Below are 25,471 nucleotides of genomic sequence, written 5' to 3'. Positions count from 1 at the left end.
CACAGCCCACCAAGAGTACCCTGGAAAAATTGAGTGCCAATTCACCCAAATACAAATCAGACAGATTTCTTCTAAAAAAAAAATTAACATTTTTAAATGCAGTTGAGTATTTGAGACATAATATTAGTTTGGCAGAACACTTGGAAAAAGTAATCTTGGTCCTATGACTTTTAAAGTACTCTGCAAAACTGGATCCGTTCTGGACCAGCTGACTGCTCTGGTTAGCCAACTCCATTATAATTGTACGATGCAAATACCAGAGCAATAGGACAACTAGACAGGCCTTGCTAAGTTTTTGTTTAATAATGCCACTGCTTCCATCTTAGTGTTCTACTTTGGTTTGTGGTGTTGTGAGACAAGAAGAACAAAGGCAGAGAATGCTTGGTAATCAATTACCGTAACCAGGATAACAGTATATTTCACTTTGTCAGAAAATTATATATTAAATATTTCATAAAGTTTTTTTTAAATTGCAGTGTCTTTGCTTATCATTCTTTATTATTTCACTGTGGCTGTGCATTTAAGGTTAGGTGTACCTCTCAATCACTTCTATCGAAAGGATATTTTTGATCATAATGAATAGTGAAGCAGGCTCAGGGGGCAAGATGACCTACACCTATTCCTTTTTTTTTAAAGAAAGGATCTATACATTTAAATAAATGTTACATGCAGACTCCTTTGTTAAAAGAACGTCTTTATCTTGACCTTGGGAAAGACAAATTAACAAACCCAAGCTAGTCTTCTCCAGCAACAAAATAAGTGGTTAGGCATAGCTTGAAAGGAATACTTTAGCTACCGTATATACACCCTACTGTATGTCACATGACATGCTATAAAATAGCATATTCTCCAACTTAATGGGAGTAAATGTCACTGCAAATCTGCTAATCTATTGCAAGTAACACTTTTTGATAGTGCCAAAGGAAACTCAGTCACACCGTTCTGATTCTGTAGCTCAAATTTCCCTTAAAAAAAATGCACTTCTCACAGAGTTCACTTTTCTATTGATCTATCAGCAACTTCAGAGGAGTCACTATGGTGCATTTATTCTTAAAATTACCTGTGAAAAGACACGGATTACATCTAAAGTCAAGGATTTGAGAGAATAGGCAAGAAAAATGAATTGAAGCCAAGATCAGATGACCCACAATCTTATGAAATGACAGAGCAAGCTTGAACAGCCAAATGGCTCCTATAGCTAATGTTCCACTTGTTACAAAGCCTTAAAATCAAATGGTGCTCTTTTTCAAGGCATATGCATTCCTGATTGTTAAAAAAAAACAACAGGTTTAAAAGCAACTTATTCTATAACAATTCAATCTTTAGTTAAGTGAAAATTTTTACATAATTTCAAGTTACAGTTTCACTATCTTTAATCAACTGATGATCGATAGAAACATCAAAACCAAATTTTCAATCACTAATGTCTAGGCTAGGGCACTATATAATCCTATTAAAAATTGACCATAAACATTTTATGCTTCATGCTCAAAATAGGTCAACTATCTCTTTTTTAAAAAAATGGAAATATAATCACACTGATGCTCTTCTCAGAGTACCAGGAAAAAGAAGATTTGGTTTTATTTTAGTAAGAATTGAAATGCTCATGTGGCTCCACAAGATAGAATAAACTCTATTGATAGGAATAAACTCTATTGATAGGAAGAGTCTGGCCCACAATATCAGCAAACATTTTGAAATAACTTTATTAGACAAAAGGTAGAATGTAAGCATCTTACAGAAATATTGTGCTGTGCTCACTATTTTCATGCCAACCAATTGATAGTAGTGCAAATTGCTTCTGTTGCTTTGGTGCATCTTGATGTCCTGCAAGAGGCCTTTATGAACTAGAAACTAATAAAATGATTTAATACCAATAGAAAACATTTTCTTGAAGTACTGTTAATATTTCCATTTTCAAAAGCAAAGATCTGGGGACTGCATTAATACTTTTAAAACTTCATTGTAAAACTGGTATACATTTCCTGCAATAGCATTCTCCATCCATTACTGCATTTTACCAGAAGAACAAATAAACTTGCACCTTTCACATCCTCAGGACATCTTAAAGCATTTCATTACCAATAAATACTTCGGAAATGCAGTTACAGTGTATTCAAGGCAAATACACCTGTGAATTTTGCTTCAGGAAAGTCACCTAGTCAGCAAAAAGATAAATAACCAGGTAATCTATTTTTGGAAGTGTGAATTTAGGAATAATATTGTTTCTTTTTCAAGTGGTTCCAAGGAATTTTTTCAGAAAAAGCAGATAGTCACTTTTTAACATCTCGTCCAAAACAGGGCACTTGTTGTGCATATTTAGTTCTGGTGTGACAGCCTAAATTACTTGCTTAAAGTACAAACAGGTCTTTGACTAACAACCTTCTGGGTGAAGAGACAGTACAAACCCTGGAAAAGGATGGAATTGATGACAAACCAATTCAATTTAATGGTGCACAAGTTACTGAAACGGGGAGTATTTTCCTCCTTTCTCACCTGGTAAATAGAGGGTTCTCTCCAGAGCAGAGCAGGTTAGGACACAACTTCTATACAGCCACTGGCTACGATCTTGAATATACCACCAGGGAAAGTAGTGGTGACGGGTTCAATTATAATGTTCAAAAGGAAAGAATTTGGAGGTGCATGTAGCAAGGCCAAGGGAGTAGGATCAGCTTGCTTACTCTTATTCAGTGCCAGTATGAACTTGACAGGCTACATAGCCTCCTTCTGTAAGTGTTCTATAATTCCTTTAATCTGTGAACATAATTTTTCTTTGGAGAATGTAGCTTTATTGAGACCCAAGAGATTAGGCTAATGTCCTTGAGATAAAGCACACAGTAAAAGTGCTACACAGTTACTAAGTATCTACCAAGTTGGCAATACATTAGAGCAATTTGATAGTAGGGAAGAAAGAATTTTTTTTTATATATATATAAATATTATATGTATATGAAATAAAATATTTCTACCACGATGAACAGTGCCTCTTTCAACTGATTAGAGTATAAAAAGTAGCTTATCCAATGAGTAGTTGAGCTGTACAAATGCAAAGGGCATATGTTTAATCATCAATGTTTGTGGAGAGCACACTAGTATTGACACTACAAATGACACTGGAGATGGGTGCATGTGTGCGCGTAGTCCAAGATAGTGAAAAATTACATCAATATTCACCTTTTAAGTACATGGACAAAACAATAACAAATGAACATGAACACTGCAAAAGTGATGTGCGAACTTAAAAAAAATTAAACAGATTGCTTTCTAAATGGTAGAAAGCTCGAAGTAGTGAAGGTCCAAAAAGTCTTAGGGGTCCACACATATAGATTAAAATGTCATAGCCAGGTACAGAGCATAACCAAAAGACAGCCTAATGGAATCTTATTTATCAGACTGATACCTCAACTTCAAGGTATATTTGAGGAGACAACACATAAACAGGTCCTTCATTTCAGCACAATGCCTTTACTGCTCAGAAATATAGTTACCAGTTTTGAATGAACATAACAACTGAGCTTCCACAACTGTCCAAGGCAGAGAATTCCAAAGATTAAACAACCTCTTAGTAAACATTCTACACATTTTCAAACTGTGCCCCCCGGTCCCGTAATCCAGTCAGGGGAAAAGTCCACTTTTAGCCTTCCAAACCCTTCAATGATTTAAGTTTCAATGAGATCTCCTCTTATTGCCCCTGACTGTAAAGAGGACTGTCCCAGTCTACTTCGCCTCTCCTTACACAATAAACCACCATCCCTGTTTCCCCATTAGAAGTTTCTCCAGGTACATACAGGTATATCCATTGGTCTAATGAATCTTTGTTGTACTCCCTTTATCTTTTGCATGAAAAAAATGTTTCTATTTCAGATCCCAAATTGTGTGGACCAACTTTAACCTCTTACCTTCGTCTTCCAGACCTCTCTATCCACCAGCAGAAAATCTGTGCATCTTGTCAAAGTTTGAAATCCTCAATCAAAAGCACCTCTTAAACTTCAATATTCTAAACAATGCAAACAATGGCATGTAATGAAGCTCTCTTAAATGCCAACCTATGAAGTCCTAGTTACATTCTGATTAATTTGTACAATATTTCCTGATGAAGATGCAATGCCAGATTTGTTCACAGCAATTCAAGAGTGGCTTATCCAGGACTTTGCACAACCATAGCAACATTTATTTCCCTTCATTAAAACTAACATTCTTTCAGGTTTTTTTCCCCCATTTTAGTACCTGACTAGTACATTTTAGTGCTATTTTACATAAATCTCTCTGGACTTGATGGTACTACTCCATATACTCCAAATAAATTAACTTGGACATGAGACGTTATAAAACCACGCTACCTCTCTCTCATCAAATAACATTTCTCCAAGATTTCAGTCATACTGTCCTTATTAGTTACAATAACTTCCCTCAAACAGTTAGACCAATAATTCCAAAGCAAAATCCTACAGACACAGGAAATCTGAAAATAAAGCAGAAAATAGTGGAAGCATTCAGGTCAGATAGCATCCATGGAAAGTTTCAGATCAATAACTTTTCATCAGAACTGACCTATAATCCCTTGATTTCTTTCTTTCCGTCGTCTTTCTAATGTATTGGAATATATCCAATTTTCCCCAATTTAAAAGGGACAACTCCTGAATTAGGCTAAAGCATCCACAACTTCCTTAAAGCTTCTCTAAAACCTTGGAATGGATCATTAACTCTTTTGTGCCATAATTTTTTTTCTAATAATGCTCATATCAATCATCCAAATTTAACCTACACAACACCCCAAAACAATCAGCTATTTAGTAGAACTAGTCTAGATCTCAGTACACCATGTTACCAAACTACGATCTAATTTAGGTCTGTTGTTTGCTACCAATCATTTACTTTGTGTTTTGTCATTAACTGCTGTAGGTACTTACTGGAAACTTACTTTATATATCATCCTAAACAAAACTTGAGCTCATCCAGTTTGGTACAAAGAAAGAGTTGGGGCAAAGATCAACTCTGGACTCTCAATGGGCTCAACTTTTAATATTATATTTACTTTTCACATTATTAGGCTGCTTTGTTCAATATGCAAACCAACTGCAATACTGAATTGCAGACATGTGTATTAATAAAGATAACAAGTCAATCAGACTTGTCTCTTGATACTTAACACTAAAAAGGAAATGCTAGAGATCTAGTGACAGTCTGCTTTTTGCACTCCACTTCCTGTACAGCATGGTCCCTCAACACAACTGTACTAGCTAGATGTTCTAAAAATATTATCCTGTAGAGCATCTTGTGTTATTGAAGATCTAAAAGCAAAGAAAAAACTAAAGCAAAACAAAAAAAATTACAGATCTTGACATGTTGTATGTCAGTCATGAATCTGTTGGTAGCATTCATCAGGGCACCAGACCTGAGATGTTACTTCCTTCTCCAGAGATGCTGCCTTATCTGCTGAGTGGTTCCACTCAGTTCTATTCTGCTTTTATTACACAGTGACCACATTACATTTGGAAATCCACAGTTTAAAGCAAACCCCTCTTTTTTAAAAAACCTCAAATGACACCAAGAAAATCTGCTTTTTTTTAAAGAGATATTCCCACATTTATTTTATTTTAATATCACATTGGTTTGTACTGTGCTACCCTGCATCCAGTATCATTGCTTATGAGAAATTTCTGCAAGTAATTTTAATGAGCCGACCTTCAGTTCCTGCTGTATACATTATTCCTCTATCAATGATGGTCATTATCAAGGTACATCTCCATTCAAGATGAAGCAACAGACATTTCTTTACAAGATCTGAAGTAATTAACAAGAAATTGCTCACAAGTCTACAATTAAACATTGAACATCCCCAAGTTGCAATGCTTCCAGAATGATTAGGGTTGCCATTTGGATTTCAAAGCAGTTCACATATTGCTTAAGGAAGTTGAAACACATTAAATACAAAGACCTTCAGGATACTACAAATCAAATTGACTAAGGAATTGATTATTGAATCACAATAGTATTACCAGGGACAACTCAGCCCATCAGCACTATGCCAGCTTTCTCAAAGAGTTCTCTCCAACTAGCTTCACCTCCTAGCTATTTCTCCATGTCTTCCTTTTCAAAGAGATTCATTATTATCCATATGGTTGTCAAGAATAGGAATGAGTGTTGATATTTTAGTTCCAACTTACAACCACCGAGGATTTCTTCTTATTTTGCGTTGTTGATTGATAAAAACAAGTCATCCCAGATATATGAGGAAGCATTACTGTAATCAAGTAACACACTTGATATGATATGACTGTTTTCACAAGTGTGATGTACCATCATTTTACAAACATACCAATAACACTCAATACCTCTGATAGAACATTTATTTCCACCCTGTTCCTTGATGAATCTTGGCCTAATGTACAGAATAGATGAAAATTTGAAAGGATAAGCAACTTATCAGCATTAAAAACCTCATCTGTTAGCGAAGAATTAGTCCATCTCTTTCATATACTGCAACAAAGAAATCCCTCCTCAGTTTAGTATAGACTCACGGATATTGAACAAACAGCTATTCAAGTATTACCCAAAACACACAATACAATGCAAATTAACAGCAGGAGCCATCATGCTTTTGGGAAAGAAAAGCCTATTAAGTACTATGTTACCAAAGGGACATTACATGCATATTATGGAAGGCTCACATGCCTAAACTGCTCAGGAAAACCAATTAGTTTATCAAATAAAAATACCATTTTACACAGAAGAATGCACACATCAGTTTTGTAGAGTTTTATATTCGTTGGCAAGTTATTGAGAAAATATTTTAAAGCAATATTAACAACAAATTATATGTACTATTATCAAATTAAGCCAAGCACACATTCTACAAATGGCTAATATTCCTCAAAATGAACTTTTAGTATGAAAGAAAACGTTAAATAACATAAGGGATGCAATGATGCATAAACATAAACAAACATTAAATAATTTTAAGAGATTATACCACTGCTTTGCACCATCAGCCAGTGCAAAAAAAAGCCTTTCTTTCTGCCCAAGCCCAAACCAGCGTTATCTGAGATCCAGCAACAGCAGGGGGGAGGAGCAGAAGCATCAATTGGACAAATACACACCACTCTCTAATCCACTCACTTTTTATGAGCCTTCTCTTTCTTTCCTTTCGGCCTCCTCTTTCGAGCTTGAATGGCCAGGACTGACAAGGCAAGAAATGCAAGAAAATTTTAAAAAACGAAACTAAAAAAAACGATCTCTCAACAACAATAAAACCCTCTCAATTGTATTGTATAACGCGGATTATTTGTAGCTTTATGTTTTACAGAGTGCCTGATGTTTAAACTGACTGGCGGACAGCCTTCTATTTGCATTTTTTACCTTTCCTGGAACTCATTTTTCCAGCCGGGATTGTCCTCGCTGAGCGGCACGCAGGCGCAACCGTCAACTTCCAGGCACCCGAGCGCAAGGAAGCTCGGTTGACCCATACACAAACCACGTCACTTGCCATATATGGAAGGCAGTAATTAAAAGGCCAATATCAAAGATGGATAGATACCCTCAAACCTCATCTTTCCTTAAAAGTAATAATTCTCAATTATGCTTTTTAAACAAAAAAACTACAAATATTTATATATTATTCTCATGTGTTAAATAAAAATAAACTAGGTTAAATAATTTAGTCATTCATCTTCAGTTCATTGAGGATGCGCTGATTAACTTGTTCACTTGCTTTCTGCTGTTAACATTTCGTCCGTGAAAAAGGAATTTCATATTATTTAGACCCGCGTTCATTGTGTGCATATTTATTGATCAGTACAGTTATTAATTTCATCGTGGTTGCCTCACTGCAGTGATCACAGGCCTGTATTTGTGAACAGATACCACACCCGATCTTGCAGAATATTTATAGCTCTCCCAAACTGTTTCATCCAACTATTAACATTTCATTCTTTATCCTTCTCCCTCTTGTGCTTATCCGGCTTCCTATTGAATGTGCCGATCTTTGCAACGAAGAAATATTTGAATCATGTAAATTGGAACAGCGTGTACGTCAAGCAGATTCTCAACATTGATCTTGCTCATTCTATTTTCTCTGAAAACGTTATAACTTTTAATGAAAGGGTTTGGTGTGTTTCAGAAGTTGCCTGGGATTTCTTTCTTTCCGAAAAAAAAGGCACCTGTGCAGTGATTATTCTGTATAATACCAGAGCTCATAGTTGTGAAGTGGTACGAAACCCACAGCCTTTTTATCCAAACTGTGCCCCATCCACTACCACCTTGAACTTGATTGATATTCAGAATGCTTTCGTGGACTTGAACACCATCCCACTTTTCCCCTTCACACTCCTAACTCCCCCCTTCTCCCCACCGACCCTCTCCCTTCTCAACCTCGTCTCTTCTCTCTACCCTTCTCCTGATCCTCCCATCTCCTGTCCCCCATCCCTCCTGTTTACCCCAAACACCTGATGCTTACCCTTGTCTTGGCCATCCTTCCCACCTGCTTTTCACCTCCCACCCTATTCCTTCACTCCCCAGCCACCCTACCGTTAACCCACTCCCCCCTCTATTCCATTTCTCCTTTCGCTCTCCACCATCCAAGGTTTCTCCACCCCTCCCACCCCCACATTTTCCCCTCACTCCTCTCCACCCCCAATTCTCTCTTTGCTCAAATTACCCTGCCACCAAATTACCCCATCCCCTTCTCCTCCACACCCAACACCCCCTTACTCACCAACCCTCAACACCCTCCTCAGTCCCACTCCCTCTTCTACCCTACCCACTCCCTCCTCAACCCCACCACACAACCTCCTCCTCACACCCCTCCCCACCTCACCCCCTCCCCTCCACCTCACTCCCCCATCCCCACCCTCCTCCCCCATCCCCACCCTCCTCCCCATCCCACCCCGCCCCATCCCAACCCCTCCCCCACACCTCCCCCTCCCCATCCCAACCTCTCCCCCCACACACACCCTCTAAACCCCACCCCCTACCCTGCCCCTGCACCCCCTCACCCCACGCCTTCCCCCCACACCCACCAGTCCCCCCTCCCACCCCATTCCCCACACCCCTCCCTCCCCCTCCACCACCCCCCTTTGACCCCACCCCTTCCCCACCACCATCCCCTTTGACCCGACCTCCCCCCACCCCCTCCCCACTCCCCCAAGGCTAGCAGCTGAATTTTCTTGGGCTGTGGTTTTTGCGTTTTACAAATGTGACTTTACCCAAAGATCATCTACTTCCGCTCAGGCCTGTAATGCCACCTCCACACCCAACTTCTCCCCCTAAACCACCCCACTTATCCCCAACCCCAAAAACTCCCAACAACCGAACCACCAAAACCCCCAACAAACCCCACCCCAACCCCCCCACCCTCCTCAAAACCCTCAACCCTCCAAAACCCTTCAACAACACCGCCTCCAAAACCTCCCAATCCCCCATCCCCAAAACCCCCAACCCACCACCCCAAAAACCCCCAACCACCCCACTGCCCAAAATCCCCCAACCCCCAAAACCCAAACAACCCCCCAAAACATCACCCCCAAACCCCTCAACCCCCACACCCCCTACACACAAAACCCCAAACCCCTCAACCCCACCCCAAAACCCTCCAACTTGCAAAACCCCCAACCTCCAAACCCCCACCCCCAAACCTCCCCATTCACCCCACCCGAAACTCCCCAACACCCCCACCCCCCCCCGACACCAGCACCCCCAAATCCCCCCAATCCCCACACCCCAACACCAAAACCTCCACCCCAAAACACCCCCAACATCCCCCCTCCAACACCTCCCACTTCCAAAACCCCCTCAACAACCCCACCCCCAAAACCCCTAACACTGACCCACCCCCAAACCCCCCTATTCACCCCACCCGAAACTCCCCAACACCCCCACCCCCAAATCCCCCAACAATCTCACCCCAATACCCACACCCCAAAACCCTCCAACACCTCCCACCCCCAAAACCCCCGAACACTGACCCACCCCCAAATTGCCCCAATAGCAGGACGCTTGGGGCAATACCGGATATTCCGCCGATGTTTCCAGCGAACGGCCAATGAGTGAGCGGGGGCGGGACGGCTGGATCGGTGCGGGCGCTGCCGCATGTGTTTCCTGTCTGTGGGTCTGCAGTTTGCTGCATGTTGTGGTGAGTAACCAGGGATTTATTGAAACCCTTTCTCAGGTAACGTGACCTGCAGGGCGTTTCAGTACTGGTGGGCAGTTATCGTTGGGAAATGTTCTAATGTGACATCGTGCGATGATCCGAGGCCTTGTTATAAATCGCATAGTTTGCAGCCTCCATTCCTTGTCGGGGAACGGTTGGTGTGAAGCTAATGACAGAAGGGACGGCTAAAGCGGTGTAGTGGAATGCAGTTTTTACTCATATTTTGCATGTTTTGGTTAATTATGGACGGCTGCAAATATTAACTTCTGCTGCAATGTCAGTAGTATTGCTAATATTCAGCTAGAAGAGTGATTTGAGAAATAACAGAGTACAGGTGGGCTATAAACAAAAATTGTTCAGAAAAGCAAAACGGGGAAAATGATACCCCTTCGAAGCGGAGGTCCCAAAGGGAGCTTTTTGCTCAAAGAAATGCATCCCATAAGGCGTTAGAACTTCCAGCACCATACACGTAATGTGAATTAAAATTGAGATTGTTAGTTACAGAATATAGTAGATAAACAGGCTGGAATTATGAGACGCTGAACACTGCAGTTGCTAAAGTTTAAAATAAAAGAAAATGCTGCAAGTATTCAGCAGTTTAGGTAACCTATGAGCTGACCAGGACCGATGTAAATAGGAAATCCTAGATAGCTGAAATTGTTAAATTCACTTTTGAGTCACAAGGCTGAAATACGTCAGGACAGAAAATAAGGTCCTGTTCCTCAAGCTAATGGCCTTCATTGGAACAGTGAGAGATGCCAAAGAGAGGTGAAAGTGGAATGGAGAATTGAAGTGACAGACAACAGAATGCTCACTGACACCCTTGCAGACTGAATGGACATGTTCTGCAAAGCAGTCGCCCAATCTATATCTAGTTTCTCCAATATATAGGGTACTGTATTATGAGCACTGAATGCAATACATGAAATTAGAAGAAGTGCAAATGAATTTACAGTAGTCAATTAAACAGTGCTTTTGGGGTGTAGGAGGAGACCTGAGTACCCAGCAGAAACCTACTCATTTATGGGGCAAACATGCCAGCTCTACACAGCATCCAAGATCATGATTGCACCTTGGTCCCTTAACCTGTGACGCAGAAGCACTAACTGTTAAATCAGCTATCATTGCTGACAATATTGGAGTTGGAGGGGGTGGTGATGAGGGTATAGATTAGAGTGAGAGAGTAAGGATAGAGTAGAAATTGAGAGCCAATGTCGTATTTGCAGTTAGTGATGAAGATGGGTCGAGAGGGGGAGAGATCAGATGGATAAGTCCAGGTGCATCTGGCAATCTGAGGGAGAAGGGGTCCATAGCTTGCAATTAAGATGCCTGGTGGAAGAGAAGGCCATGGAGGTAAACATCATGCTGGGTTTAGAATCATGAAGGAGAGCAATTAGGGAGATAAAGCTGAGGCCCCTGCTGAAAACTAATTGTTCAAGATGAGAGAGAAGGTTAGAAGGGATAGTGAAAATGCAGCAAGCTTTTGCACTTGGGGATGAGATGTGGTCAGAGGAAAAGGAGAAAGATCCAGATGAGTTTTAGAATTCAAGAACTGTTGAAATTTGAAAGAAAGAAAAAGAGAAGGCCATTGTGTTGAACCACAAAATGGAACTGTGGACCAGGACTGCTTTGAGGATCTGAATTATAGAAGGTGGAATCTCAGTTAGAATCCACATGGAAAAATATTGGGTTGGAGACATTTGCTATGGAAAGAGATGCGACTCTGGAAGTGAGTTTTGGTCAACACCTTATCAAAAATTAGAAGTGGATCATGATCAAACTAAAAGAGACAGACAGAAAAATAGAGGAGCAGGTTGAGCAACCCTTGAAGAGAAGTAGCACTGAATTAAAGTAAATGAGAATCTGGTTGAGGGAATATTGGGACTGATTAGGGACAAAAAAAATAGTAAATCTTGTGGAGGCAGGGAGCATGCTCAAGGCACTGAAATGAATATCTTGTACTTTGCACATCATATGGGGGCTTGGTCATTGATTTCATTCAGAATGGAATGATAGATTTTGGATAATAAAGGAATTAAAGGTCTGGGCATAGGAAAGGAAAATAATGTTGAAGTAGAAGATCAGTGCTGTATGATTCTATGACTGGGAGAATGTAGAACAGTACAGCACAGGAATAGGCCCTTCGGCTGTGCCAACCATGGTGGCAATTTAAACCGCACATCTGCCCACACATGGTCTGTCACCCTTCCATTCCCTGCCTCTTCATGTGTATATCCAAATGCTTAAACATTGCTCTCGTGTCTGCTTCCACCACCTCCCCTGGCAATGCGTTCTAGGCATCTACTGCTCTCAGTTCAAAAAAAACTTGCCTCATAAATCTCCTTTCACAAAGCTATGCCCTCTTCTATTTGACATTTCCACCCTGTGAAAAAGACTCTGACTATAGTGTGCCAAATGTGGCCTAACCAAAATTTTATGCAGCTGCAACATGACTTACCAACTTTTATACTCAACACCCAGATCGACTAAGGCAAGTATGCTGTACACTCTCTATACCACCCTATCAACTTGTATTGCCACTTTGAGGAAGCTCAAAGTGTATAATCAGGTATAATTTATGTTTTTCTTGTGAGTACTGCTTATATGATGCTATGTGCCTGTGATACTGCTGCAGGTAAGTTTTTCATTGCACCTCCACATACATGTATATGACAATAAACTTGACTTCAACTTCGACTATGGATTTCCACCCCAAGATCCCTTTGTACGTCAGTGCTCCTTAGGGTCCTGCCATTTACTGTATACTTTCTTCTTACATTTGACTTCCCAAAGTGCAACACCTCACACATGTTCGAATTAAGCTCTGTCCAGCAGCCATGATCTTGTGGAAAGGTGGAACATGTTCGGGCTCTTGTATTCTTATGAAAGAGAATACAATGTTGCAGTTGAGGAACAAAGTGGAAGTACTGTAATACTTTGATATTCGGCATCTGATTTTACAGAAATCCTGACAGTTCAACATGTGGCTCACTTATTAGTTCAGAGTGTGAGCTGGAGTCCAGAGTTCAGGCATGATGTGGACCAAAGTGTGGCAGGCACGGTAGTGTAGTGGTTAGCGTAACGCTTTACAGCGCCTGTGACCCGGGTTCAACTCTGGCCACTGGCTGTAAGGGGTTTGTACGTTCTCCCCGTGTCTGCGTGTGTTTCCTCTGGGTGCTCCGGTTTTCTCCCACATTCCAAAGACGTATGGGTTAGGAAGTCGTGGGCATGCTATGTTGGCGCTGGAAACGTGGTGACACTTGCGGGCTGCCCCCAGAACACTCTACGTAAAAGATGTATTTCACTGTGTGTTTTGATGTACATGTGACTAATAAAGATCTTATCTTGTTAGTATGGACTGTGGGCAGAGTATGTGGCCAGAGTTAAAATCTGGAACACCAGGGGCCAGGAATGTGGGTAGATTTGTAACTAGAGCCAGGAGTCAGACTGCTAATATATTTCCCCTCCCTTTAAGCTCACTAGGTTCACCAGAAAATTTACTGTCAGCATGTTTAAAAAAACAAGTGAAATGAAAGTGTGTTGAGTATTATTAGGAATAACATCCAATAGTCTGAAAATCTGCTATCCAGTACCACTGAAGTGCCGAAGGTGTATCGGCAGAAGTAAAAATAGAAAGGAAGTGCTCAGTTCCCCTATATTATTTTTTTGTGTCCCTGTCCAATCTTAAGTGACTATCATGGATGTTTTTTAGAGAAGACATAAACCTTATCTATTTTAAGTCAGGAAAAAGTCCATATCCTTGTTGCATATTATCACTTGAATCTTTCTTCAATTTCTTTAGGATTTCCTCATTCCGTCAAGTTTTTAGAAATATTCTCTGTCATGTGCCTTTGAAAGTCTGTCAGTCAAAAAAAGTATGGACTACCTTTGAGGAAAGTAAACTTATGTCTACATTGTACAGCAGCATGGAAGAGGAGGAAGCAACTAATCTTTCCGTGAAGCGTCCTTGCCCAGATCATGCTGATGAGCAAACTGAACAAGAACATCATAAAAGGACCAAGCTTTCAGAACCGAGTGCATCTTCTAATCAATCTGTTATTTGTAAACATAGTGAAGGAATTGAAAGTGGTTTGCAGGACTTGTCTTCCAGAAAAGGTGAGAATAATGGAGAAGACGTTGTGGAAGAAACAGATGATGGCATACTTCAGGAGGATGAAGAAGGCGATGGAGACAGCTTCGCTGACATGATGAAACATGGCTTGATTGAGCAAGATGTTGGAATCACTAAATTTGTCAGCACTCACGAAGGTTTCTCAGGAATTCTGAAGGAAAGGTAAAGATAACCGTAAGACCATAAGTAGAGATGATATTTAACTAAGGTGAAATAAAATTGAGAACACAAAATTCATCATGTATTTTGCATAAAATTGTTGTCATTTTGCTTTCTAGATTTGCTTAAATGTCCATTAACAAACTTACTTGCTATTGTCCACAATTAGCTGAAGTTGAAATCATATAACAATAAATATTTTAATGGTTTTATCTCTAAAACTGTAAATTTCGACTTCAGTTTTGAGTAGAGATTAGTTCTTGTTAATTGCATGACTTCATTTCAACATTTATATGTGGTAAAGATAAGTATGTCTTTATATTTGCTTCCAGAATAATTCTAGAACTGGTAGTAGTTTTAAAGAATCAGAATCAGGTTTATTATCACTGACATATGACGTGAAATTTGTTGTTTTGCGGCAGCAATACCATGCAAAGACATAAAAATCTATAAATTACAAAAATAAATAAATGGTGCAAAAAAAGGAATAACGAGGTAGTGTTCATGGATCGTTCAGAAATCTGATGACAGAGGGGAAGAAGCTGTTCCTGAATCGTTGAGGTTGGGTCTTCAGGCTCCTGTCCCACCTCCCTGATGGTAGTAATGAGAAGAGGGCATGTCCTGGATGGTGAGGGTCCTTAGTGATGGATGCTGCCTTCCTGAGGCACTGCCTCTTGAAGATGTCTTCGATGGTGTGGAGGGTTGTGCCCATGAAACAGCTGGCTGAGTCTGTAAACCTCTGCAACCTTTTGCGATCCTGTGCAATGGAGGCTCCATACCAGGCTGTGATGTAACCAATCAGAATGCTCTCCACTGTACATCCACAGAAATTTTTAAGTGTCTTTGTTGACATACCAAATCTCCTGAAACTCCTAACAAAGTAGAGCCACTGGCGTGCCTTCTTTGTGATTGCATCAATGTGTTGGGCCCAGAATAGATTGTCTGAGATGTTGACGCCCAGGAACGTGAAGCTTCTCACCCTTTCCACCGCTGACCCCTCAATGAGGACTGGCGTGTGTTCTCCCAACTTCCCCGTCCTGAAGTCCACAATCAATTCCTTGGTCTTGCTGATGTTGAATGTGAGGTTGTTGTTGTGACACCGTGCAACTAGCTGATCTATCTCACTCCTGTACGCCTCCTCGTTGCCATCTGAGATTCTACCAACAACAGTGTGTCATCGGCGAACTTATAGATGGTATTTGAGCTGTGCTTAGCCACACAGTCATGAGTGTAGAGAGAGTAGAGCAGTGGGCTAAGCACGCATCCTTAAGGTGCACCTGGAGATGTCATTTCTGATCCACATTGACTGTGGTCTCCTAATAAGGAAGTCAACAATCCAGTTACAGAGGCCCAGGTTTTGAAGCTTGGTTATTAGTACTGAGGGGAGAATGGTGTTGAACGCCGAGCTGTAATCAATAAACAGCAGCCTGACGTATGTCTTGTGGTTGTGTAGGTGCTCCAAAGCAGACTGGAGTACAGGTCTGCTTGTAGACCTGTTGTGGCAGTAGGCGAATTGCAGTGGGTGCAGGTCCAGGTCCTTAGGCAGGAGTTAATTCTAGCCATAACCATCTTCTCAAAGCACTTCATTACAGTAGATGTGAGTGCTACCAAGAGATAACCATTGAGGCAGCTCACCCTGCTCTTCTTGGACGCCGGTACGATTGATGCCCTTTGAAAGCAGGTTACAACCTCGGACTGCAGCAGCGAGAGGTTGAAGATGTCCTTGAACACTCCAGCACAGGTTGGGGTCTGATGCCTTGCGAGGGTTCACCCTCTTGAAGGATGTTAAAGCATCTGCCACCAAGACAGAGATCACAGGGTTGTCAGGTGCTGTGGGGATTTGCATAGGTGTAGTGTTATTCCCCCTTTCAAAGCGTGCGTAAAAGGCGTTGAGTTCGTCAGGAAATGAAGCATCACTGCCAGTTATGCTGTTAGATTTCGCCCTATAGGAAGTAATGGTGTGCAAAGCCTGTCACAGCTGTAGTGCATCCAATTGTGTCTCTCGCTTCACTCAGAATCGCCTTTGCACTTTCAAGATGGTCTTTTATAGGTCATACCTGAACTACTTGTAGGATTCTGGATTGCCGGTCTTCAACGCCACAGATCTAGCTCTCAGCAGACTGAGGATCTCCTGGTTCATCCAGGGCTTCTGGTTTGGGAAAAATCGGTATGTTCTTGAAGGCGCACACATGTGACGAAGTCAGTGACGGCTGTGGCATATTCATTCAGATCCGAAGATGAATCCCTGAATATGGTCCATTTCATCAATGATGCAGACAGTGATGCAGTCAAACCTCACCTGATAACAGTTAATTTAGCTAGTTGTGAATATGATGTAGTCACATTTATGCCGTTTTGCTTTTCAGTGTGGATAATCCTTTTTTCAATGGATTAATATCTTGTAATATCTGAAGTACATTCAGATCAAAACTATATAATCTATTTTCGTTAATTCAATGTGGATATTGCTTGGGGGAAGATCTCAAATTAAGTACTGTGAATATAAAATCATTTTTTATCTATGCTTCTTAAATTTTATTCATGCTAACGTGAGTTACTATACAGTAGAACAATACAATTGTCTTTGGGTTTTGAGTTTAGAATGTGCAGTTACCTTTGTGCATTTACTCAAGCCTCAAAACTACTCCTGATTTTAAGTAATGTACCTCATGCAACTGGTAAGTTAGCATCTGACATAATGATGAACACTGAAAATTCGCATTCCCTGCTTAATTGAAAAAGGATGCAACGGCATAATGAAAAGAATCTTTAAAAAGGGGAAGTAAAATTGAAGTTTATTTTTAATTTTCTGTACCTTTATCTCATACAGGTATTCAGATTTTGTTGTGCATGAAATAAACAAAGATGGAAAGATAGTTGTTCTGGATGATTTATCTGTACCAGATGATGATGAGGTAAGGACTTGCAGCCCAGACGTTGTTGGATATCATTAATGATAGATTAGTGAATGTGCATGAAAGGACATTGAAGAGTGTAATGATAACTATGTTTGACTGCTAATTTGCAATACTAGTCATAGAGTACTACAGCACAGAAACAGGCCCTCGGCCCATGTAGTCCATGCCGGCATGGTTTTCTGCCTAGTCCCATCTACCTGCACACGGATCATAGCCCTCCATACCTCTCTCATCCACGCACACTGTTACAATGAACCCGCATCCACCACTTCCGCTGGCAGCTCGTTCCCCACTTGCACCACCCTCTGAGTGAAGTAGTTCCCCTTCAGATTCCCCTTAAATATTTCACCTTTCACCCTAAACCTATGACTTAATTAGAAGTCATAGTCTCACCCAACCTGAGGGTAAAAAGCCTGCATGCATTCACTCAATCTATACCCCTCATAATTTTGTATACCTCTATAAGATCTCCCCTCATTCTCCTGCGCTCCAGGGAATAAAGTCCTAACCTATTCAACCTTTCCCTATAACTCAGGTCCTCAAGTTCCGGCAACATCCTTGTAAATTTTCTCTGCGCTCTTTCAAGCTTATTGATATCTTTCCTGTACGTAGGTAACCAGAACTGCATACAATAGTCTAAATTCGGCCTCCCCAACATCTTGTACAACTTCAACATAACATCCCAATTCCTGTACTCAGTGCCCTGATTTATGAACGCCTATGTGCCAAAAGTTCACTTTATGACCTATCTACCTGTGATGCCACTTTCAAGGAATTATGGATCTGTATTCCCAGGTCCCTTTTTGTTCTACTGCACAACTCAGTGCCCCACCATTCACTGTGCAAGTCTTACCTTGGTTTGTTCTCCCAAAGTGCATCACCTCACACTTGTCTGCATTAAATTCCATCTGCCATTTTTTTAGCCCATTTTCCTAGCTGGTCCAGCTCACTTTGCAAGCTTTGAGAGCCTTCCTTGCTGTCCACTACACCCCCAATCTTGGTGTCATTTGCAAATTTGCTGATCCAGTTTATGATCAGATGTATAATCATGACAACAAAATACTATATTAGAAAAGCAGATTAATTTCATTCTCTCCACCATCATTGTCATGTGTGTCACCTACAAAACATACTATAGTTACGCGTGTTGGCTGTTCTGACAGCACCTCCCAGACCTGTGATCTCTGCTTGGTATTGGTTTATTATTGTCACTTGTACCGAGGTACAGTGAAAAGCTTGTCTTACAAACCAATCATACAGGTCAATTCATTACACAGTGCAGTTACATTGAGTTAGTACAGAGTGCATTGATGTAGTACAGGTAAAAACAATAACCGTACAGTGTCACAGCTACAGAGAAAGTGCAGTGCAATAAGGTGCGAGGTCACAACAAGGTAGATCGTGAGGTCATAGTCCATCTCATTGTATAAGGGAACCGTTCAATAGTCTTATCACAGTGGGGTAGAAGCTGTCCTTAAGTCTGGTGGTACATGCCTTCAGGCTCCTGTATCTTCCACCCGATGGAAGAGGAGAGAAGAGAAAATGTCTTGGGTGGGTGAGGTCTTTGATTATGCTGGCTGCTACACCAAGACAACGAGAGGTAAAGACAGAGCCCAAGGAGGGGAGGCTGGTGTCCGTGATGCGCTGGGCTGTGTCCACAACTCTCTGCAGCTTCTTGCGGTCCTGGGCGGAGCAGTTGCCGTACCAAGCCGTGATACATCCAGATAGGATGCTTTCTATGGTGCATTGGTAAAAGTTGGTGAGAGTCAAAGGGGACAAACCAAATTTCTTTAGACTCCTGAGGAAGTAGAGGCACTGGTGAGCTTTCTTGGCTGTGGCATCTACGTGATTTGTCCAGGACTGGCTGTTGGTGATGTTCACTCCCAGGAACTTAAAGCTCTCAACCCTCTCGACCCCAGCACCATTGATGTAGACAGGTGCATGTACACCACCCCCTTTCCTGAAGTTAATGACCAGCTCTTTTGTTGACATTGAGGTCGTTGTTGTTGTCATGACACCATTCCACTAAGCTCTCTATCTCCTTCCTGTACTCCGACTCATCGCTGTTTGAGATACGGCCTACAACGGTGGTATCATCTGCAAACTTGTAGGTGGAGTTAGAGCAGAATCTGGCCACACAGTCATGAGTGTCTAGGGAGTAGAGTAGAGGGCTGAGGACGCAGCCTTGTTGGGCACCAGTGTTGAGAATAATCGTGCCGGAGGTATTGCTGCCTATCCTCACTGATTGCGGTCTGTTTGTTAGAAAGTCAAGGATCCAGTTACAGAGGGAGGTGTTGAGTCCTAGGTCTCGGAGTTCGGTGACAAGCTTACTTGGGATTATTGTATTGAAGGCAGAGCTGTAGTCAATAAACAATAGTTTAACGTAGGTGTCTTTACTCTCCAGATGCTCCAGAGCTGAGTGTAGGGCCAGGGAGATGGCATCCGCTGTAGATCTGTTTCGGCGATAAGCGAATTGCAATAGGTCCAGGTTGTCTGGTAGGCTAGAGTTGATGCGTGCCATGACCAACCTCTGAAAGCACTTCATGGTGGTGGATGTCAGAGCCATTGGTCAGTAGTCATTGAGGCATGTTACCTTGCTTTTCTTCAGTACCGGGATGATGGTGGTCTTCTTAGAACAGTTGGGAACCTGAGCTTGAAGCAGGGAGAGGTTAAATATGTCTGCAAATACTTCTGCCAGCTGATCAGCACAAGATCTGAGCACATGTCCAGGGACACCATCTGGGCCACGTGCTTTCCTCGTGTTCACTCTCCAGAAGACTGATCTTGCGTCCTCCACTGTGATCACAGGTTCAGCTTCATTGGTGGCTGTCAGGGTGGATGGTGACAATCCACTTCCCTTCTGTTCAAAACGCGCATAGCATGCATTAAGTTCATCCGGAAGGGATGCACTATTGTTAGCTATGCAGCCCGACCTCGTCTTGTAGCCTGTTATGACATGTAAGCCCTGCCATAACCGACGGCTGGTCAGGGACTCTATTTTGAGTCGGTATTGCCTCTTAGCATCCCTGATAGCTTTCCGAAGGTCATACCTCGATTTCTTGTTCAGATCAACAGAGTTGTTGTGATGGGGGATTTTAACTTCCCAAACATCGATTGGCATCTCCAGACAGTGAGGGGTTTAGATGGGGTGGAGTTTGTTAGGTGTGTTCAGGAAGGGTTCTTGACACAGTATGTAGATAGACCTACAAGAGGAGAGGCTGTGCTTGATTTGATATTGGGTAATGAACCTAGTCAGGTGTCATATCTCTCAGTGGGTGAACATTTTGATGATAGTGATCATAATTCTATCTCCTTTACATTAGCACCGGAGAGGGACAGGCTAGAAAGGTGTTTACTTGGAGTAAAGGGAATTATGAGGCTCTCAGGCAGGAAATTGGAAGATTAAATTGGGAACAGATGTTCTCTGGGACAAGTACGGAAGATATATGGCAAATATTCAGGGGATATTTGTGTGGAACTCTGCATAGACATGTTCCGATGAGACAGGGGAGTCATGATAGGATACAGGGATCGTGGTGTACGAAGGCTATAATAAATCTAGTCAAAAGGAGAAGAAAAGCATACAAAAGGTACAGAGAGCTAGGTAATGTTAGAGATCTGGAGGAGTACAAGGCTAAAAGGAAGGAAATTAAGAAAGAGATTAGGAGAGCCAGAAGGGGACATGAGAAGGCCTTGGCGGGCAGGATTAAGGAAAACTCCAAGACGTTCTACAAGTATGTGAAGAGTAAGAGGATGAGATGCAAAAGGATAGGGCCTATCAAGTGCAGCAGTGGGGAAGGTGTGTATGGATCCGGAAGAAATAGCGAAGGTACTTAATGAATACTTTTCATCAGTATTCACCAGGGAAAAAGATCTGGGGGATTGTAGTGGGGACTTGCAGCAGCCTGAAAAGCTTGAGCATGTAGGTATTAGAAAAGAGGTGGTGCTGAAACTTTTGGAAAGCATCAAGTTAGATAAGTCGCCGGGACTGGATGAGATGTACCCCAGGTTGCTGTGGGAGGCGAGGGAGGAGATTGCAGAGCCTCTGACGATGATTTTTGTGTCGTCCACGGAGACGAGAGAGGTTCCGGAAGATTGGAGGGTTGCGGATATTGTTCCCTTATTCAAGAAGGGGAGTAGGGATAGCCCAGGAAATTATAGACCGGTGAGTCTTACCTCAGTGGTTGGTAAGCTGATGGAGAAGATCCTGAGAGGCAGGATTTATGAACATTTGGAGAGGTATAATGTGATTAGGAATAGTCAGCATGGCTTTGTTAAGGGCGGATCCTGCCTTACAAGCCTGATTGAATTTTTTGAGGATGTGACTAAGCACATCGATGAAGGGAGAGCAGTAGATGTAGTGTATATGGATTTCAGCAAGGCATTTGATAAGGTACCCCATTCGAGGCTTATGGAGAAGGTGAGTAGACATGGGATCCAAGGGACATTGCAGTGTGGATCCAGAACTGGCTGGCCCACAGAAGGCAAAGAGTGGTTGTTGAAAGGTCGCATTCTGAGTGGAGGTTGGTGACCAGTGGTGTACCTCAGGGATCTGTACTGGGACCTTTACTATTTGTGATTTTTATAAACGACCTGGATGAGGAAGTGGAGGGGTGTGTTAGTAAGTTTGCTGATGACACGAAGGTTGGGGGTGTTGTGGATAGTTTGGAGGGCTGTCAGAGGTTACAGAGGGACATAGATAGGATGCAGAGTTGGGCTGAGAAGTGGCGGATGCAGTTCAACCCAGATAAGTGTGAAGTGGTTCATTTTGGTAGGTCAAATATGTTGGCGGAATATAGTATTAATGGTAGGACTCTTGGCAGTGTGAGGATCAGAGGGATCTTGGATCCGAGTCCATAGGATGCTCAAAGCGGCTGCGCAGGTTGACTCTGTGGTTAAGAAGGCATATGGTGTATTGTCCTTCATCAATCAGGGAATTGAATTTAGGAGCCGTGAGGTATTGTTGCAGCTATATAGGTCCCTGGTCAGACCCCACTTGGAGTATTGTGCTCAGTTCTGGTTGCCTCACTACAGGAAAGATGTGGAAGCCATAGAGAGGGTGCAGAGGAGATTTACAAGGATGCTGCCTGGAATGCAGAGCATGCCTTATGAAAGCAGGTTGAGGGAACTCAGCCTTTTCTGCTTGGAGAGACAGAGGATGAGGGGGGTCCTAGATGATGAGAGGTATTGATAGGGTAGATCGTCAGAGGCTTTTCCCCAGGGCTGAATTGGTGGCCACAAGAGGACATAGGTTTAAGGTGCTGGGGAGTAGATATAGAGGAGATGTCAGGGGTAAGTTTTTTACTCAGAGAGTGGTGAGTGCGTGGAATGGGCTGCCAGAAACGGTGGTGGAGGCTGATACGATAGGGTCTTTCAAGAGACTGTTAGATAGGTACATGGACCTGAGTAAAATAGAGGGCTGTGGGTAAGCCTAGTAATTTCTAGGGTAGGGACATGTTCGGCACAGCTTTGTGGCCTGAAGGGCCTGAATTGTGCTGTAATTGTTCTATGTTCTATATCAGGATCACCAGATTTGTGTGCAGCAGTCCTCTCCTTCAGTCGGGGGTAGATCTCTCAGTTCATCCATGGTTTCCTGTTTGGGAACACCCGTATTGTCTTCTTTGGTACACAGTCCACCACACACTTGCTGGTGGTGGCATACTCATCAAGGCTGGCAGCTGAGTCTTTGAGCATGGACCAGTCCACTGTCTCAAAGCAGTCACGTGGGAGCTCATCTGTTTCCTCAGACCAGCACTGGACGACTCTCTGTACTGGATCCTCCCGTTTCAGTTTCTGTTTGTATGCAGGGAGAAGGAGCACAGCCTGGTGGTCTGATTTCCCAAAGTGAGGGCGAGGGATGGCTCGAAAGGCATCTTTGATGGTTGCATCGCAGTGGTCAAGGGTGTTGGCACCCCTGGTGGAGCAGGAGATGTGCTGATAGTATTTTGGTAACACTCTTGAGGTTGGCCTGATTGAAGACCCCTGCAATGATGAAGAGGGCCTCAGGATATCCTGTCTCAAGGTTGTTGACCACGGAGTATAGCTCATTGAGTGCAGGCTTTATGTCCATCTGTGGTGGGATGTAGACTGCCATCAGGATAGCTGAAGCGAACTCCCTTGGCAGATAGAATGGTCGACACTTCACCGTTAGTTATTCCAGGCTGGGTGAGCAGGAGCTTGCTAGGACCGTCATGTCTGAGCACCATAAGTTATTGATTAAGAAGCAGACCCCTCCGCCTTTAACTTTGCCTGAGGACGCTGTATGGTCCATTCGATGAATTCAGAAGCCCTCAGGTTGTATAGCACTGTCAGGGGAGGCAGGTGTGAGCCACGTTTCAGTGAGACATAGTACACAACAGCCCCTCAGTTCTCTTTGGTAGGTCAGTCTTGCCCTTAGTTCATCAACTTTGTTCTCAACGGCCTGGACGTTAGCTAGTAGTATGCTGGGGAGGGGGGTCTTGTATCCACATTGCTTCAGCTTCACCTGCAGCCCAGCCCTCTTGCCACGTTTCCAAGATACGCAGCAGTGACTCTTCGTTCTTGCAGTGGAGCCACCAGGCAAGTTATTGTTTAGGGTCAGACCTGTAAGACCTGGAGTGGATTCCCCTGGACTGGATGGTAAGTACCTTTTCCTTGCTAGACTTTGAAGACCTGGAGCGGAATCACCTGGACTGGTAGGTAAGTGATTGCCAGTGAACAGACTTGGAAGACCTGGAGTGGATCCACCTGGACTGGGAGGTAAGCTTGGAGGACCTGGAGTGGATTCTGCTGTCTTGTTAGGTAAATTGTTGCTTCCACACAGGTTTAAGTGGCCTGAAGAGGAGTGAGTTGCCTCAACAGGTAAGTGGGGTTGTCTAGGGGGGCCTTGGCATCGGGATTCAGCCCCAGATGCTCCATAGGGTCGGGTTCCCGATCCAGAGGGGCCCTGGTGTCGTGCCCCGGCTGGTTGAGCCTCGGGTCAGGCCCCCGACCTCGTCGTCGGGTCGGGCCTGGGCCTTGCGTCGGGTCGGGTCGCGAGCCTCAGCCTGGCGTCGGGTTGCGAGCCTCAGCCTCACGTCCTTGGGAGTCAAACTCATCGGGTCGGTTCTCTGCGTCGGCCGCTTTGGTAGGGTCCAGGAGTTGGGTCTTAGCATCGGGCGTTCCGGTGGGCTCTGGGAGTCGGGTCTCGGTGGTGGCGGCTCCGTGGGGATGTCCCCTTGCCCTGCGGAGGTTTCCATGTGGACAGGCCCATCCTAGGCCACGCTGGTCGTTTCCCTCGTGGTCCAGGAGTCGGGTCCGCTTTGTAGTCGTTTCTGGACGTCGGAAGGTCGCCAGCCCTGTAAGAAGATTTAAAAGAACATTATTAGTGATAGTTAGTGACGTAGAGTTTAAATTTAAAAGTGTAGAACGATTATAGTAAAGGTAATGAATGGATCTGTAGAGAGCAGCTTGCAACATGTCGCCATGCTCTGGCGCCATCTTGCTTCTCTGAAGGACATGGGCAACAGGCATGTGGACAGCACCATCTCCAGGTGCCCTCCAACTTGCACACCATCCTAGTTTGGAAATGTATCACTGGTCCTTCATCATAATTGGGTCTAAATCCTGGACTTCCCTGCTCAACAGTACTGTGGGAATACCTTAACCAGAAGGTAGCTCACTGCCACCTTTTCGAGGGCAGTTCAGAATGGATGATAAACGCTGGCCTTGCCCAGATTCTGAAAATGAACATGCATAAAAAGTAAATTTGTTAAAATCTTAGTGTGAAATCAGCAGTGTTTAATATGAAATAAGAGGCAGGTACAATTACAACATTTAAAAGACGTTTGGATGGGTACATGGATAGGAAAGATTAAGAGGGATATGGGCCAAATGCTGTCAAATGGGACTAACTCAGTTGGCATGGATGAGTTGGGCCTAAGGGACTGTTTTTGGTGCTGTATAGCTCTATGACTGTAACCTAAGTGATTTTAGTTCTTACATCCATATTGGGCAGGTTATAGAATAAAAGATGCATAAGTAAGTCCTGTTAGTTAAGTATTGCACTGTTATGAGTCTGGAACACAGAAGAGTTGAGGCAGATATATTATCTAATCTGCATATGCAATTCATTTCATCTATTGCTTAATATTAAAA

At 42.9% G+C, this 25,471-nt stretch overlaps 2 protein-coding genes across 10 annotated transcripts in view; one reads left to right on the top strand and one right to left on the bottom strand.

Annotated features, from left to right (window-relative positions):
* The window catches only part of srpk2 (SRSF protein kinase 2), a 141,936-nt gene extending 134,485 nt beyond the window's left edge, over nucleotides 1-7,451 (bottom strand). For 3 of the 5 annotated variants that reach the window (XM_052033949.1, XM_052033953.1, XM_052033952.1), the window contains exons 1-2: nucleotides 7,360-7,451; nucleotides 7,120-7,180 (exon numbers count right to left, since the gene is read on the bottom strand). In XM_052033949.1, coding sequence (XP_051889909.1) covers nucleotides 7,120-7,180; nucleotides 7,360-7,375 — 77 coding nt within the window. In that variant the 5' untranslated portion in view covers nucleotides 7,376-7,451. The remainder of the gene's footprint in view (nucleotides 1-7,119; nucleotides 7,181-7,359) is intronic. The other 2 variants (XM_052033951.1, XM_052033954.1) reach the window with 2 other exon arrangements.
* Nucleotides 7,452-10,029: 2,578 nt separating this feature from the next.
* The window catches only part of pus7 (pseudouridine synthase 7), a 52,852-nt gene continuing 37,410 nt past the window's right edge, over nucleotides 10,030-25,471 (top strand). For 2 of the 5 annotated variants that reach the window (XM_052033937.1, XM_052033936.1), the window contains exons 1-3: nucleotides 10,030-10,129; nucleotides 13,950-14,441; nucleotides 17,269-17,353. In XM_052033937.1, coding sequence (XP_051889897.1) covers nucleotides 10,122-10,129; nucleotides 13,950-14,441; nucleotides 17,269-17,353 — 585 coding nt within the window. In that variant the 5' untranslated portion in view covers nucleotides 10,030-10,121. Of the gene's footprint in view, nucleotides 10,130-10,224; nucleotides 10,341-13,949; nucleotides 14,442-17,268; nucleotides 17,354-25,471 lie in introns of those variants that run through there. The other 3 variants (XM_052033938.1, XM_052033939.1, XM_052033940.1) reach the window with 3 other exon arrangements.

Source organism: Pristis pectinata, chromosome 19 (assembly GCF_009764475.1).
Source record: "Pristis pectinata isolate sPriPec2 chromosome 19, sPriPec2.1.pri, whole genome shotgun sequence".
Classification (NCBI taxonomy): domain Eukaryota; kingdom Metazoa; phylum Chordata; class Chondrichthyes; order Rhinopristiformes; family Pristidae; genus Pristis; species Pristis pectinata.
Note: the sequence above shows the minus strand (reverse complement) of the source record. Positions and strands in the feature narration are given on the sequence as shown.